General features: G+C 32.4%; 3 protein-coding genes and 1 long non-coding RNA gene across 5 annotated transcripts in view; 2 read left to right on the top strand and 2 right to left on the bottom strand.

The window, feature by feature from the left end:
- Window positions 1-104: 104 nt before the first annotated feature.
- LOC113787176 (uncharacterized) lies at window positions 105-5186 on the top strand. 2 transcript variants are annotated; one of them, XR_003473620.2, is made up of 2 exons: window positions 105-399; window positions 3849-5186. It is a non-coding gene; the product is annotated as an uncharacterized lncRNA (long non-coding RNA). The 2 variants fall into 2 exon arrangements; XR_012163634.1 differs by having other exon boundaries at window positions 3605-5186.
- On the bottom strand, window positions 779-6145 carry LOC101497315 (protein TOM THREE HOMOLOG 1). The gene is made up of 11 exons (XM_004504564.4): window positions 5978-6145; window positions 5805-5895; window positions 5648-5700; window positions 5444-5536; window positions 5264-5335; window positions 3226-3298; window positions 3070-3115; window positions 2259-2322; window positions 2100-2153; window positions 1943-2020; window positions 779-1287 (listed from the first exon to the last, which is right to left on the bottom strand). The coding sequence occupies exons 1-11, from the start codon at window positions 6143-6145 to the stop codon at window positions 1195-1197; spliced, it is 885 nt and encodes a 294-aa protein (XP_004504621.1). The 3' UTR covers window positions 779-1194.
- A 4838-nt stretch (window positions 6146-10983) lies between these two features.
- LOC101496986 (SWR1 complex subunit 2) lies at window positions 10984-15808 on the bottom strand. The gene is made up of 8 exons (XM_004504563.4): window positions 15433-15808; window positions 15066-15356; window positions 14459-14534; window positions 14235-14354; window positions 14048-14116; window positions 12872-12914; window positions 12185-12250; window positions 10984-11362 (listed from the first exon to the last, which is right to left on the bottom strand). Exons 1-8 carry the CDS (start codon window positions 15661-15663, stop codon window positions 11173-11175), a joined length of 1086 nt encoding a protein of 361 aa, XP_004504620.1. The 5' UTR covers window positions 15664-15808; the 3' UTR covers window positions 10984-11172.
- A 212-nt stretch (window positions 15809-16020) lies between these two features.
- LOC101495687 (protein NRT1/ PTR FAMILY 8.3-like) overlaps window positions 16021-17733 on the top strand; it is a 3572-nt gene continuing 1859 nt past the window's right edge. Inside the window, exons 1-4 of the mRNA XM_073369912.1 lie at window positions 16021-16219; window positions 16604-16709; window positions 16801-17018; window positions 17406-17732. Of these exons, the coding sequence (XP_073226013.1) occupies window positions 16163-16219; window positions 16604-16709; window positions 16801-17018; window positions 17406-17732 (708 nt within the window). The 5' untranslated portion in view covers window positions 16021-16162. The remainder of the gene's footprint in view (window positions 16220-16603; window positions 16710-16800; window positions 17019-17405; window position 17733) is intronic.

The following is a 17733-nucleotide window of genomic DNA, read 5'->3' as shown; positions in this document are numbered from 1 at the left end:
CTTTCCCTTTCTTCTGTTTTCTGCACAGTCAATGAGAGAAAAAAATTAGCTTGTCTTTTATTGTTTTCCAATCAAACATACAATATAAAAAATCATCCTTCTTTTTCTTCGTTTTTTGCTCACTTTATTTCGTAAACCAAGCATAACATAGTTCACATGCTATGGTCAATTTTTATTATTACACTTTGGTCAACGATTCAAACCTACCATTCTTTCACTGAATGAAGTCAAACCGAACATTCAAATACTGTCTGTCTGATATTTCATACTAATACCGGTTGAAGCCGGAATTATATGCTAAAGTAGAAAATTCACGACACATAATCTTCATCAAGCTAGAGCCTCAAGATTCGTCAACCAAGAAATATGGCATCATCAAATTCCAGCAAATAGTTCCAGGTATGAATCCTTTGATCTTCCAAGGTTCTAGCTAAAGTGTGCTCCGCAATTTGAATGCTTTTGTTTATTCTGGTATGTTAATAATAATCTTGTTGATCCCCTAGTAATCGAACTTCGTTTGTCATGAGGGAGAAACTTAACTAGGAAAACATAGAAACCGTTCAAAATTTAGGGAGAACGAGAAACATGGTCAGAAAATAGTGAACGTTCCCGAAAAGGAAATTTTCACTATACTGTAACCTTAAAATTTAGGGAAAAATCAGTCTCATCTATGAAATCTGAGAAACTAGCACAGTATATAAGAAGAAGAAGAAAAAAAGAGAAATTCAAGGTCATATCAAAAGGAAAATTTAAGCTTAACAAAAAAGGAAAGTGGGGATATGTAAAACAATTGAATGAAATATTTAGATCGTAGCTGAAAAATCACAGTACATTTCACCGACTTGTAACAGTTACTGGAATTAAAACTATTATACAATATCAGTGTCCCATTCTCCCAAAAAAGTATGCTCGTTGTGTTGAATTGCTGAACCTGAGAAGGTAACGACATTTTCCCAGAGACAATGCAAATATATCTTATTATACATAACAGCCCAACACGTTTGACAATCCGTAAAATGTCATGTTTCTTAAGCTACAAACCTTAAGGGAGAACTTTAAAACCAAGATATTAGCTTTTTCACTCAACATACAAAACACTGACTTCTCTGTCCTCTAGAAATGATCCTTGGAGTGCAGAAACATCCAACTGCTAAAGACGCCTTATGACTAAGTTTTCGCCATAGGTTGTTCTTTTCAGCGAATCGGGTGATATTGTGTGATTCCACGCTTAGGTGGTAGCTTCCTCAAAATGAAAAGGACCAAAGAAGAAGGCAATATTTCCACCAACTGCAGCAAAAATGTGAAGCAGTTAGGAGGGAGGAATTGTAGTTGAGAGACTTATAACATGAAGAACAAACACCCTTTTTGATAACTTAGTCTAAAGACCAAATGTTTATGCCGACTAAAGTAATTCTAGAAGCGTCCGAAATTGCAGTTATTAATACCTAAGAACAGTAATTCAATTCCTTTTTAAATGGACATCAAAACACCAATTAGCCTTTTTCCATGAGAAAATTTTCCTTCTGAGGTCAGAATGTAGCTAAAGATTGACCCCAAAGATAGATCCCCTAACAATATAAATTGAGGATTTTGAAACAAACAACAATGACTAGGTTATCTGATATATAAATTCCCTTGCAACCTAGGTTTCATCTTAAAACAATCTTACCACAAATTCAAGACTTGCTTGAAATCTCATGCCAGAAATAATTTAGGTAGGGTGATAAAACTAATGCACATAATTTAGTGGTGTTAGAAAATATTCGGGCAAGGAATGTCAGCTTTCAACACTGGGTGCAAAACACCATTAAACCTTATGAGCCCAAAATAGACCTAATATAGAAATGATAACTTGAAGAACACAGCAAGGAGCAACAGTAGGCAATATGCCAATATGGCAAACGAAAAGGCGAAAATCAAGGAATGCAATAAACAAACTCACCAGGTAATATATAAGGTTTAGAATGGGATGGTCCAAGACATCAAGGTCAGCAGAGGTATCAAATGCATTAAAGCACATCTGACACAGTAAAGTATGATCAAATTCAGTTTAAAAACCAAGTAAAAAGAATCACAGATTTATAGGAAAAAGGACTAACCATAACACATCTGATAAGGAAACATGAAAAACATATGGTAGTCACATAGCCAACCTGCATTAGAAAGATCAGGTAAATATTCAAGGAAAAGGAAAGGAGGGAGGGATGAACGGTCCCTTAAGATATACATCGGAAAGATTTCCTTGTAAAACTAAGTACCTCTTGAAGCTTCTTGCGACGACCCTTGGATTCAACAGGAAAGCGTTGTAGCATCAAGAATAATCTGTCATAGACCACGCTCAGAAAAGGTACAGTGGGTATGGTAATGAAAGGATACTAAAGCAGTATATACATAATGCAAGTATACATGTAACATTTTAAATTTATTTAGTACTACCTTTGTCCCTAATTATAAGCACCCTTTCCATTTACTAGGGGCATTTATTATTATTTGCCAAATATACCCCTTATTAATACTGCTAATTTGTCATGGAATATGAAAAGTCAAGTTTAACACATTCAAATACAAATATTATTTTAGGAATATTAACACAAAATGAACACATTAACTACCCTACTATTTTTTCTTAATAAGTGAAAAAGCTATGGGTGCTTATAATAAGAAACGGAGGTAGTATTAGAAATACATCTGCAAAGTGCCCTATTACAATAACAATGAACTATCTACATTGAATGAAGAGTCCACATCAACATTTACAGCTTTTGGAGTTACAATTTAGCTGCTATTAAGAATTATGATGCTAGTACATGTTTTATAAAAGGACAGTGACCATTAACAAAATAGTTATATACAGTGACCATGTTTTTGCACTAATGGAATTTCACCATTTCAGAAAGGCAGCATAGATTTGAAGAACTTGCATGGCTTCTATATATATTAATATGTTATTTTTTTCAATACAGACAAAGCTAATTCCTAAGTCACTGTTATTGTGTAACCCAGATGCATTAGTTTCATTCTGTAGTCCAAACACATCAAATGCAGTTGAAAATTGAAACAGACAATTACCTCCCCCCATAGAGTAGAAATCCAAGGGCCGCAAACAAAGAAACCCCTGCATAAATGCATGGCGAAACCTGATTAATGTTATGATCAATAAAATCTGATTGTTGACCCCTGGCCCTAACACATAAAAAAAGAAACCAAAGACTCTAACAGAAAAACCTGCAAAGAACATCTTCGACAAAATGACCAGCATGCTGATAGGTTTCCACCATAATATCAACCACAAAGCAATCTGAAACATGTTAAATAAGATATTAAAAGACTTTATCAAAAAAATATAAATAAAAGAGAAATCAACAATTACAAGACAAGCAAACATGAATGTAGCAGCTAATCCAGATATTTAAACTTCCGAATAGATATTATAGAATAACAGAACTGATACCATACCACAAAAAAGTATCAAATATTGAAGGTCAAAGACAAGCAGATGTTTAATAATTTTATATTTTTAATCAACTTTTGTAAAAGAGCATCAGGATTCAGGAGTATTTTTAGATTATTTTATAATATATTTCTTGATTGTTTCCTTATTTAGGTTGTTGGTTTCATGGTTAGTGGACTTGAGCTTGAACTAATAGTATTAGTACTGGACCAAATTATTAGTATTAAATATAAATGAGTATTAGGCTAAGATATTGGAACATCACACATCTATCAATTATACTCCCAGTACGGTAAGTTGACTTGATGTTTTTTAGTTCCTTCTGGTAGATTTCATTTCTGCTCATGTGTTTCGCATCTGGGCTGATGCTTTTCTGGTCTAAAAAAGGGTGTGGCAGCTTGTAGGTGTGCTGAACACAGTAGTGCCCCAGTGACCTTCAAGGAACTTTTGGGTCTGAGGTCTGCAAGGGATTTCTACTGACCTTTTATCAGGCTATTTCCGTATTTGGTACTTACAAATTGATTTCTTGTGGCTGACTGGTGGCTTTGGTACGGTCAGGGTGTTATGGTGTGCATGGAGAGCCGATAACGTACATGTTGAGTAATGCCACCACCATATTCAAGCAGCCTTTTGGAAAATCTTCCTGAAGGAGCAGTAAAAGGTACAAAGGTTTTTGCGATAGTGATTCTGTACATGTTGAGTGGTGAGCGTTCGGGTATGTGTTGGTGTTGTCCATGGTGTAAGGCATGATGCATGAACAGCTGATTAGGAAAGAAAAGAAGCTTTTGAAACAGGGAGATTTTGATTAAGTAACATACAGGATAAGGAATGCAAGTCTGTCCCAATACAACTAGAGTCAACAAGGAGAATTCAAGATAGGTGGATTCAATGGACGAATACTAAGCATAATTTATGATTGCAGAGTGCCCAGCAAACTCAATTTGAAAATGACCAGACAACTAAAAAACTAACAATGCTTGGTAATGTTCGGCAATTACATGTCATCAAAGAAAAAATAAGATTGACAGAGACTACAGTGCCAAGAATCTAAAGATGTCTACATGATTTGGTCTGTTTAAGATGGAGAAGGTTAATCAACCCAATCCCAATTATATCGTGAGCTCAAAACAGCCCGATTCATGATGGTCTGGACCCTTTTTTAGAATGTTCTAGAGAATGAAAATTATAGCGTGAAGCCCCTGATATCCTATACAGACACAGATCAAAGGGGAAAAATAACTAGAAGCCTTTGATTGCTGGTTGTACATGTTGACCAAAGTCAATCCTAAGCTAGAACTCAAAGAGCGCCGATCAGCCTCATCATCACATCCAACAGCACTGTGAATGAATCTGCCGCAGAGAAACTCGTCTACAACAGCAATTTCCAAGTTAGATCTGAAGCAGAAACTTCTTTACCCGTGAAGAATCAAAGAATGTGAGAATGTTTTATATACTCCAGAAAATTCCTCATCTCTCTGTTTGATAATTGATAATAAAATAGATGAGAGTGGGACTAAAACACAAGCACTGAGCAGTAACATTCTTCTGGGGTTGGGGAAGAACACGTGGACAGATGGAGGGGTTCAATTTGTCAGATTTGACAAAGAAAACTGTGTTGGATCTTAGAGCTCCCATCAGGAAAGGCTACATAGTATGTGAAGATGATAACGAAGTACCCAGAACATATTGTAAGTGTTTCTACATAAGCTATGAAAAACAATATATATTGTGAACAGGTTGAACAGGTTGTACATAAAAATAAGTTAAACCAACTATCTTGACAAAAGTACAATCGTGGGCAAGATTTTTCACCTGAATAACATAAACGACGGCATTAATCGTGTAGAAACTTGGTCTAAGACCATCGGTAGATACAGCTCGTGCCTGCAAAACATGATCAAAGTGGAAATCAGGCCACAACATAACAAATTTACAATACCAAATGCAATTTAAAAAAGTAAATAGTACTACTAGCACAAAAGCTAAACTTGCCTGATAATAAATCTCAGCCCAGAAGAGGACCAAAAGTGCATATGTGGTAAAGAAAGCAAGACTGGGCATGTCAAGTAAGATATGTTGGACAATCTACATACACACAATGTTTCACCATTAGAATTAAATGATACGTGATTATGAAATTTATTTAATTTAATGATAGAAATCAGAGAATAAACCGCTGAAATGAACCGTCCCTACCTCTGGTTGTAACTTCTGCACATCTCGACGGAAAATGAAAACAAAACATCGAACTGCAAAACCATTATTAAACAACAAAAATGAATTACGATAATAATCAAATAAATACAACTCAAACAGGTTCTAAAAAAAAGAAGATGATTTGAATGATACAAACCCCCATTCACGAAAAAATTGAGAAAGTGAAAGACCTTCTGCGTTGTCCAACCATATTCCGGTACTCTCAATTGTATTCGAACAAGTTGAACCTAAAATTACAAAACAAATTTAAAAATTAAAAAAAAAAAAAAAATTGATTGAAATAAAACCCTAACGAAAATCGGATTATACCAGAGCGATGGCGGCTACGATTCCGTATAGGACGGCGAGGAGGTGGAAGATGCGGTCCTGCCAGAGAGGAGAGTTGTTGATATCTTGCCACCAGTTCGATGTCTCCGTCAAGTTAAGGGCGGCGACCACAGCCATAACCGCCTCCGCCGGCACGCCTCTGGCCACCATCGAATTGGTTAATGATTATTTTTTCCGCCTTTAATCTTCTCTTTTATTCAACAGATGAACAAAGATAGAAACACACAAAGAAGAAGAAGAAGAAAATACAAAGAAAGTCTAATCAACTCTAATCTAATTATTATTATCGTTTCGTTTCGTTTCTTCGCAAATATTCAAGTGTCGTTTTTTTTTTCTAACTTTTTTGTTGGGTTTTGTTTTGTGGCCGGCGAAGATAGAGAAATAATTCAGGATTTAGAGAGAGAGAAAACGGAAGGTAAACAGAAGGAAAGTCCAAACAAGTCATTATTAACTCAACATGTATATTTAGATTAACCACTTTAAAATGATTTTTTTACTTAATGTCTTTATTTAGGTGAAGTTACTCATCTATTTTTTTATAATGGAAATTCATCATCTATGATGTTTGAAATAATCTTTTGGTATTTATAATTGAAATTACATGATTGAATTACTTGTTTAATTATATATAAATTAAAATAAATTTGAAAAAATTATTAATTATATTAGTTTTTTCAAAGTTTAATGCAAGAGTTGTTATTGATTTAATTTTATAACAAAATTTGAGTTGATTGTTGCATGTGTCACGTGGTCCCTAAAACATTTTAAAAATCCATATAGGCACTTATGTCTTTATTCACGTTGGCGCCCTTCTGGCTGCTCAGCTTTTGGTCGCCTCCAACCAGCATTTGTTAAGTTTTTAATTAATCAAAACGGAAAAGGGAAGATCTTAATTATCCCATCATCTAAGCCATTTGTCAAAGACATCCATAATATAATATTCCAAAAGGGAAGTATTTTTTTTCACAACAGCTAACTCTCCCTCAGAATAGGTGCCACACGTCTATAAGGATCTACAATTTAGCTTATCAATAGACATATCGAGTCAAGTTTTTTCTTTTTTAAGGGAAATAGGTCAGACCAATATTATTTTAAAGGTTAAAATTAATTTTTATCTCTTATTTTATTAAATGTTTAGTTTTAGTTTTTTTATTTTCTTTTTCTGTAATTTTAGTCTATCAATTTTTAAAATTATTGATGTTTGTTCTTTTTTTTTTTTAATTTGAATTTTGCGATATATAAATTATTTTAGGGATGTGTATATGATAATCGAAAAATCAAAATACCGTAAAATTAAATTTTAATAATATCATTCTAATAATTTTTAAAAAATAAATAAAAATTTAAAATTTCTTTATTTTACTTTAAAAGTTCTGGAAAAAAAAACCAATCTTTTTAAAACTACTTTAATGGTTTTAAAAATTTCAAAAACAAAATTACATTTCTTTGATTTGAAAAAATGTGCTAAGGCCATCATTTATCAACCACAAAATAAAATTAAAAAACAAATAAAAAGAAAATAATTTTTTGAAAACTTTTCTATTTTTTATTAAAAAAGTAATGTTAAACATTTTCAGAAATTTTTAAAACTAAATAAAGTAATTTAAAAAAAAATTCATAAATTTTTAAAGGAAAACATAAATTTATTTATTTTTAAAATTATTAAAGTGGTATTAGTTAAATTAAAATTACACATTACTATTGATTTTTCACATTATTAAAATGTTTGTTACATCACTAAATTCAAATTAAAGAGGAGGATCAAAAGACAAAAGTCAGCAATTTTAAAAATGAAAGACTAAAATTGTGGCAAAATAAGTAAGGAAACAAAAATTGTGAATTTGCTAAAATGGGAGAGCAAAATTGTATTTTACCCTTTTTAAAAAAGTTTAACTAAAAAAGTCACTAAAAAAATCTTTTAAGTTTATTAAATTGACTTAATTAATTAGATATAAATAAATTTTGTATTACTATTACTATCATAATAATACTAATGTTTATATTTTGCGTTAAATCATAAACTTATTAATATTTTTAGTAATTTAAATTTATTAACGTATATCAATTATAACATATTTTAAGTATTATAAAATAAAATTAAAATAAGATATCATATAATATTAATTTCTCTAAAAAATAATATTAAATATCATAAGACAATTTAAGTTTATTATAGCTCAGAAAAACTTAAATTCATTGTCTGGAGAATTGTTTTTGAGATTTTGGATCTCATGTGTAAATTATGAATTTAATGTCTTATACTTTATATATATATATATAACCTTCAACCTAAAAGATGTGCCAAAAAACTAATATTGATTATTTTAATACACTCTTACGTAAAATAAGAGTATTGTTGAAGAAAAGCTAAATATTATATAAACATAGAATACTTCATATCAAACTAAAACCACATTAGAATAATTAGTTATATATCTATCACTATATCACTATGAACATGTTGTAGTAACATCTATTGGTAGCAACAACATTCATCCAGCTATTATGTGAATGATTTGTGGATTGATGTTTTTATTTTACTTTAAAACCTATTTTTTAGAATGTTTGAAATTGGGTTGGGACTTCATAGTTGATAAAAAAAAAAATTAAAAGTCAAATTTAAATTAAAACATGAGAGAATACTATAAATCAATAAAATAACTTTTATTCAAAATTATTTTAATGTCACAATATAATTTTTTATTAGTCACTTCTCACACACACCATATTCCTTAATGTCTTTTTTAATGTAAATTTTATAAAAAAAAGTGAAATAAATTTTAATCATGTCTTTAGGTCTTGTGTGAAAAGACAATCTATACCTTAAAAATTAATCCATGACAAATAATTGATCAAATTCGAACTTAACATATTCAAATTAGATTAAATTCAAATCTTATAAATTTAATCTGGTCTAACTTATTTTCCATTTAACCTCTCTATAGCACGAAAATATTTTATTTATTTATGTATTTATATTTGGACTGTGTTATGGGAATTACTCATGGTACTAAGCCTAACCCACACTCCAGCTATTCTATGGGAATTACTCATGGTACTAAGCCCTAACCCACACTCAAAAATTTTAGGTCCTAGATTCATCTAAATTCTATCAGACGAGTTTGGCCTAAGTCTAAGGTGGCATGATTGTGAAACAAGTCAATGGACACCCGATAAATAACATGCATGAACGGCACAAGGAGATACACAATTTATCTGCCACATTGTTTCTTTGTTGTTGTGGAATACATTCTGACTTAATTTAATGAAATGTTTTTTATAGGTAGTATACATTTTGGCTGGTTAGATAAGAAGGACCCATTGTCCCTGGCAATTGGAGAAAAGAGCTTACATCCACGCAAAGTCCGAATCTCAGACAGAAACAAATTGTTTCATTTTTTCTCAATTAATGTAATATTCATAGAATATAAAAAAATAATAAACGTTGGTAATAAAATGGAGTATTTTTAATCATCATTAACAACATAACGAAACAAACACTTTTTTTTTGTACCAAAAGACAACAAACAAACAAAAAATTGACAAAAATAATAAATTAATCTTAAGATAATTTGACAGTTCAAAAGTTAGATGTACAATTTGAATCGTAAAAAATGGAATTACATTTATTGAATTTAAAAAACCAATAGTTTAAATTATTATATGATTTTCCACACACGTTAAAAATTGTGAAACTATAAAAATCTCAATAGTTGATTTTTAAAAGTGATTATAAACTTTGCACTTCATCTCCCAATATATATCTTTTACTTTAGAGATGAGTAATATATTTAATCCATTGTTTACTTTAGAGACGAGTAAGACGCGTTTTCTTCTAAATATACTATTGTTTTGAAAATGTTAAACCAAATGATCAGTTATACAAAATAAGAAAATAAAAAATACAATAATTAAAAAGAAAATTTAGACAACAAAAAATTTATTAGAATATTGTCTTAGTGTGAACATGTATAGTATGGAGAAGACAAACATAAATACTAACAAGTAGAGTAAATTAAGTAGAGAATAATCTAATAATTAGAGGACGAGGAAGATCAAAGAAGACTATTAGTCAAACCCTTCAAAATATTTGAAGTTACATAACTTGTCTTTGAATCAAATCTATGACTTGACTTTATTGGTGTCAATTGATCAATGTACCCACCCTAGCTAATGAAAAAAAAAAAGACCTGATTGTTGTACTGTATCCCATATATAGGGATGGATAAAATGTGGTTCAAAATCAAAATTGAATGTCAACTGGATTGAACTAGAATCTAACTATTGAGAATTGAACCGAACTGAATTGATTTTTTAAACCAGTAAATCAATTATATCTAATATATTGTGATTAATCATAGTGCACTTACTATGTATGACATTTCCGTTCACCTATGTTCTTATATTCAATTTCTGCACTAATCATTGACTAAAATTTGACTTTAGTTTAAAACAATTCTCTTTAAGTTTGGTGTTATATTTTAAAAACAATTCTGCTAACAATACGTTTTTGTAAAAACAATTTAATTCTCAATTTTTACAAGTTAGTTTGGTTCAAAAGTAGTTCAGTTCAATTCAATAGTTTGATTCAGTTTTTGGTTTTTTTAACGTCCCTAATCCCATCTCATAATTAGATATCCAAGCATAGTCCTAAAAATGCAAATTCAAGTCTACTACCCTGTCCCCCTTTCACTCCTCTTCCTTGTTTCAATCTATCCAACCACAAGTCCCCCATGTCGTCTGTCTTGCACTAAAAGTTATTAGTATATTCGTATACTTCAGTGCAAAGTCTGTCTGTAAACTTATGACCCTTCACATTTGACATGTTATCCCAAAGACTTACCTGCTCATTACGTAAATCACAAACTGTAAAAAAAGAAGTTTAGACATATCATGTATCTTACTCAAGTGTTGTGAATTCTCCATATAAAAAATTACCAGGATCAATTTCTACAAAAACATACCACCAACACTGAAACGGGACTCAATTCTCAAATACTCGATTTCTATTATTATATACCAACCTGAGGTCCAGATCACGACATATCACAGCCATGACTTCTTTCATGATTTGGCACTGAAATTAAGATCATGCATCATCATTACAAGAATTACATGAAGGCGAACAATAAAAAAAAAATCTAACTTAAAAGAGAAAGAAAAAAATGCCAATGCAGTTAGTCAGAATCTTCATCCTCAAAAGTAGGTATTCTACGAAAACGGGCCAAGGACCGATCGTGTGGATGCATATTTTTATCTGGCATTATCGATCTCTTTCCCTTGGTTGGAAACCCACATCCGGAAACTGAATCATATAAGCCTCCCATACTTGTCTCTTTTCTAGAGTTGGCACTTTCATCCAGCAAGCTGTAAAATAAATCCCCCATTAACTTCGATTAATCAATTATGAAATGTCACATGATTGCATGCTCCAAACAATATATCCAATGATCAATATGTTTTTTCAATAAAGCCTAATCCCACTATCATAAACTGGCACCCACATGTGTAGTGTTCGTAGACAATGTACAAGCCCACCTTACATTGTGTTGAAATTTAATTTTTTGATATTCATAAGAATCATGACAACTAGGATCAAACACAATCTCCTAGATATAGCAGCTCTGATACTATGTCCAAACCATCTCTCTCAAAAGCTTGAACAGTTGGGTGAAGGCGTATGCATGATTCTTATACCCAACACCCATCGTTAGCTTTCCAACAATAGTATGTGTCATGACTTCAAGACTAAGTAAAAGAAAAAGAATAAATGAACATAAGATCCAAATGACAAAAGTTGAGCATCAACTTGTCAATCACGTCATTTTTTCTTAAGAGGACAGGCGGTTCATTGGTTGGAAATTTCATGCTTAAGCATTCTACTTAGCATTGAAAATAAATCTGATAGTATTAGTAATTCAATAATAACATAATGGTGCGTAGAACTGGTCATCAGTCATGGTTCTATGGAACATTAAACCAAACCATTGCAGGAAAACAAAAACAAGAGATTAGCAAGAAAACAAAATCCTTAAAATTATTTTTCTCGTCTTTTTTTTTTTTTGTAAAATAATCCTATTAAAAGAATCACATTAACATAATGTTAAAATAGTTACTAGGAAAATAAGACAAACTGAATACACATGTAAAGAAAGGTTACTTGCAAGTTACAATCAAGAATGGTCATACCGTTGTCGAATTATTTTAAAAGCTTCTTTGGTGGCGTATGGCAGCCCGGTCTTTGGATCACGGTACCTATATCAAGAGAGAACTCCATAACAATATTTGAGGTATGTGGGAATAGACTAAGGAAAATCTTTCTACTACTGATAATCAGTGACAATAACAGCAATACATAAGAGTCCATATTGAGCATGGTGCAATTTTAAAATCAAATAAATAATCTAGTGGGATTGTAATAAGAGAAACCATAATGCAGCCTTGGAAGGAAATCAAGTCTGGGCAGAGAAGAAAATAGAAAGAAAAACAACCAGAAATCAAGTCTTGTCTTGGAATAAACCCACTGTTAATCCCTGACACGTTTCATTGGCCATTGCTACTCATTTTGTATTATATTAATATATATAACCCTATATGTGGAAAATGATTTCTAAAACACGGTTCTATTAGCATTTTCCCATAAACATTCGATTTGAAGTGACTTTAAAGTCCTCAAACTATTGTACCAGTTTGACTAGGCAGACAGTTTTTGAAGATTAAATTACTTATAAAGGAATCTCACTTATTCAAATAAAAAATAATAGGGCAAATAAATAATTATCAAGTAGTTCCAAATTTCACAACGAGTCTCACTTATTCAAACCAGGGTGTTGAAGAATAAAGCAATAACCACGATATTGGTAATGAGGTTCTTACTTGGCAGGCAAACCAGTAATCACGCAAACAGGTTGTTCTGGATCTGAAAAGAAATATAAATAGATCATATAAGTAAAAAAAACATTGGAAAAAATAGTTATTGAGCTAACGTAGAATTTCCTGAAGCTGGATACCTTAAATTCTTCTCAATAGTCTCTCAAATCGTATCACGTTTTTTTGTCTCCCCCTACTCATTCGTAAGAGTTTCTATCTTTAACTTCTTCACATGTTATGAAGACGTGTGGTGGTAGTCTAATCTAAGAGTTGTCAATCATTATCCATACAGTAGCTATTCTATCGTTTTACCTAATGAAGCCATGTTTTTTTGTGTTGAAGATTTTCCAACTTTCTAACAAATTCACTTTAAGTTTTTAACCCTATCCGTCTCGGTATGTCCACTCATCCCATACTCCATTCTTAATTTTGCAACCTTCATTTTATGCTCATGATTGCAGTTCATTTCACAGCATTTCTGATCCATGCATATTTGCAGATCTAGCTAGGATTTGGTGAAACTTTCTTTTCAGTGTAATGCGCTTAGAGATCACACATCACACAAACACCTGAAATATTTCACTACTTGAACCGTCCAATTTAAATACTATGTGTGACATTATTATCAATCCTTCTGTTCTTTTGCAATATAGATCCTAACTATTTAAAGCACTCAGTTGCAGGTCTTCATACTGAATTCTTATTATACTCTCATCCATCCTCCTTTTCCAACACTAATTAAATTTAGTAAATTTTGTCTTTGAACAACTCAACTGAAATCCCTTGGTCTCCAAAACATTAATGTTCAACTGCATCTTAGCATTTATTATCATGTTATCAGTCTAATCCACCAAAACAATACCATCTGAAACAAAGCTTATACCAAGGTCCTTCATTTTGAATATGTCTAGCGATTTTGTCAATCACAATAACAAAAGCTATGGTTCAAATTTAAACCAGGATGCAAACCTGATCTTGTAACTAACTAATGACTAAATTTAATCAGGAAAAGGTCAACTAATAATAAGTCAATCAAATGTATTGTGAAAATCAACGCCGTAGCAATTTTTCTAGGAATTTAATTTCGCATATTGTTAGCTTTATGAACAAAGAAACAGAATATACAACATTCTTTAACTTAAAAATGAACCAAATAACAGTGCTAGCATAAGAGGGGCGCACATTTTTGAGACGTTGTGGCAATTTCTGAGTGAAATGACGCCCCTTTAGTAAACTCCAAATACGAACAACCTGGAAATATGAACAGATTGCAATATGTAAAATGACGACAACCAATATCACCAAACTAAATGCACATGAAATGCAGCATCCAAAGTCAGTAACGATTTGCGATTAAAAAAAACCCAACCATTTTGTGAAATGTAGTGTATCTGGGGACCATTAAAGACAGTTTTATGCACAATTGCTCTTCTCTTAACTTCTTCCTCTCTAGCTAAAACTCGCTCCAAATTCCGCAAGTTCATAATTTCTGCAGCGCCAAAAACATAATTGAAACATCTCTTTAGAAATTAAAACAAGCAAGCAAACAAAGAAAGCGATAAGTAAGTAGACATTAAGTGTTTATATATTGACCTGTTTGAGCAGCTTCTAAAAGCATCTCCTCTTGTGTCATTTTCTTCTCCTCACCTTCTTTCTTTCTTTTGACTGGCTGATCCCAAAAAAAAAAAAAAAACATTTTCAGACCATAATTAGGGCCTGTTGGGATAAATAACTTAGTGTATGTTTTCTATGTAGAAATAACTGCCACCGCACGTTTATCCTAAAGCTACAGCATGTAGCTTCATAAAAACCACAGCTAAATGACCTTGGGAAGCAGAAATTTGATTTCAGCCGCAATTCCAAACAATGGCTTAATCAATCTCAAAACATACACACTTATTATATAAATGCTACGTATAAGTTATTCCTATATCAAAAGATAAAAATAAAGTCAGACTATTTTCATTTGAGCTAACAACTATTTTTATAATGAGGAGAAGTTATGAAAATAAGGTGAAAACAGTTTATAGACATGTCAATGTGATAATTGTTTCCATTAGCTGTCACAAACCGTCTCACTGGTGGTTATGTCAAGTAGATAAGTCGAGCCAAAGAGACTCTCACTAAAAAAGTAGTAACATGATTAATTGAAAATAAAGCCTAATATCAAATAGAGAGATATTGTAGTAGTGGTGGTGACCTTGATGGTTGCTTGAAGTGCAGCGCGAATGGCATCTCTTTCAGCTTGGCGAACAATGACGGAAGTTCTGGTAGACTTCCTAATCATTACCTCCTTTGCATCTTCGTGGTGTTCCTCAGCAACATTAGGTTTGTTGTCATTATCATCATTGGGAGAATTATCCAAATTAGATAAGATTTTCTTCTTTTTCTTCTTCTTAGCCAACATTTTCCCAGGAACTATCAGCCGCTTCTTTTTGTTCGTTCTTTCATCTGCGTCGTTTTGAGGTTGTTCTTCATCAGGTTCAGGCTCCTAAGAAGATGAAGAAGAACGAAGAGTTAGTTAATCTAATAATTGATTTAAGAATGAGTTTGAAAGAGAGAGATACGTCTTGGTCGAAGTCGGAGTCGAATTCGTCGGCGATTTCAGCCTCCTCTTGATAGTTATCATCTTCGTCTTCTTCTTTGAGAGCATCTTGGCTCCAGAACAATTCGTCTTGTTGGATTTCGTCGTCGAGAAGCTTGGAGAGACGTTTGCCCCTGGTGGCTCGAGATGCGCGATCGAGGAGTATAATAGCTGCTCTTCCATCTTGTTCGCCTGAATTCTTCTCCTCCTCCATTTTCCTAACTCACTCTACCCCTCGCTCTCACTTTTTCTTTGTTTTTGTTAAGGACTCATTTATTAAGAATTCAAATATTGTTTATAAAAATAACTAAGAATCCAATCTGAAAATATTATACATGAAAAATTGTGTATCTAATTTTTTTTCTCAAATGTGTATTTCATTTTTTAGAAGTTTAAATTTAGTTTAATTTAATAGAAAATATATTTACATAGACTCTATGGAGCATAATGAAATTCACACAATTAATTCATATTCAATTATCGCTCATTTTTAAATATCTAAACAGAACTATTTGCTCTTTATTTTTATTTATAAATTTTGCTACTAGTAGTTTGTTTTTTGCTTACGCAGCTCACATCATTGACCTCTTGATTTCGCTTATATTCCATGGAGTTCTACCCCTCCGTTTCTTACTGATAACGCACGACCATGAATTTCCATTGATTTTACAATAACAACTTCCAAAAGGAAACTGTGGCGTTTCAACATAGCTATGTGTTCCATAGAAATTGATGATGATTCATCGCTTGTGGAAGAGACTCTTCTTCAGGTTCTCCTTTCTCTCTAACTTTTTTAATTAGCTCTTTCTTCAAATATCATAGCTTTAATACCTTCAAATTTTGTCCTATCCACTTTATTTTCATATCATGATTATTAGTTGGTTGTTATAATTATCTCAAGCAAATCGAAGTTCACTCTACTCACTCATATCATAACTCCGTTATCTTTTTCCTCTTGTTCACTTGTTTCATCCTAATTAACTCTCTCATTCGATTACTCAATAATCCCTTTTCCTGTAAACATGATAGTTAAACCTTAAATGTTGAAGTTCATATTCAATATTCAAATGAAAATTCTTGATTCTTTTCTGTATGAATATTTGAGAAGTGGTATTTTGCTCTGTGATGAACAATTGGTTATTTTGTGTCTGAAGGATGAAGAGAAGAGGCAATACACAGGAGATGGTTCGGTTGATTTTAAAGGGAGACCTGTTCTCAAGCAGAATACTGGCAATTGGAAAGCTTGTCCGTTTATCTTAGGTAAGCTTCTTCTTTTTTCCCTTCATTTCTCTTATGTATCAAGTAATGTATGTATGTGTTATAACATTTTTGTGTAATATGAATCACACAGGCAATGAATGTTGCGAACGTCTGGCATACTATGGTATTGCGAAAAATCTTGTTACCTATCTCACCCACAAACTGCATCAAGGAAATGTTTCTGCTGCCAGAAATGTGACCACTTGGCAAGGCACTTGTTATCTTACACCACTCGTTGGAGCCGTTCTAGCAGATTCTTACTGGGGGAGATACTGGACAATTGCTGTTTTCTCTGCGATTTATTTCATTGTAATTACCAACTAATAAGGCTTTACTCTATAGTAAAATGATTATCCTGTTTTGAATGTACTATGATCCAAGTTTCTTCCTTACATTGCATTGCTTCTACTCCATATAATTCTCATCTCACTTGAGCACTGAATAAGGTATTTAACTAATAAGGTATTTGTTGCATTCATTTCACTTGAGCACTGAATATAATTCTCATTTCTCGATGAATGCATTCTGCCATTTGAAAATTTATTGGGTAAATATTAGGAACAGTTGGAATTTGTATCAGCATGTTGGTATTCTTTGTCATCATTTTTATTTTGTGCATCCTTTGCGTCTATATGCTTTGTTGTTTAGTTATCTTTACTTACATGTTCTAATCTGTAACATGGCTGTTTCATGCAGGGGATGTGCACATTGACTCTTTCTGCATCTGTTCCAGGATTGAAGCCTGCTGAGTGTTTAGGTTCAGTCTGCCCTTCAGCTACTCCTGTACAATATGCTGCGTTCTTCTTTGGTCTCTACCTGATTGCACTTGGGACTGGTGGTATTAAACCATGTGTGTCATCTTTTGGGGCAGATCAGTTTGATGATACCGATCCCCAAGAAAGGATTACAAAGGGATCCTTTTTCAACTGGTTTTACTTTTCTATCAACATAGGAGCCCTTGTATCAAGCACTTTTATTGTATGGATTCAAGAACATGTGGGTTGGGGTATTGGATTTGGCATTC

Source organism: Cicer arietinum, chromosome 6 (assembly GCF_000331145.2).
Source record: "Cicer arietinum cultivar CDC Frontier isolate Library 1 chromosome 6, Cicar.CDCFrontier_v2.0, whole genome shotgun sequence".
Classification (NCBI taxonomy): domain Eukaryota; kingdom Viridiplantae; phylum Streptophyta; class Magnoliopsida; order Fabales; family Fabaceae; genus Cicer; species Cicer arietinum.
This window is presented reverse-complemented; position numbering and strand designations above follow the sequence as displayed.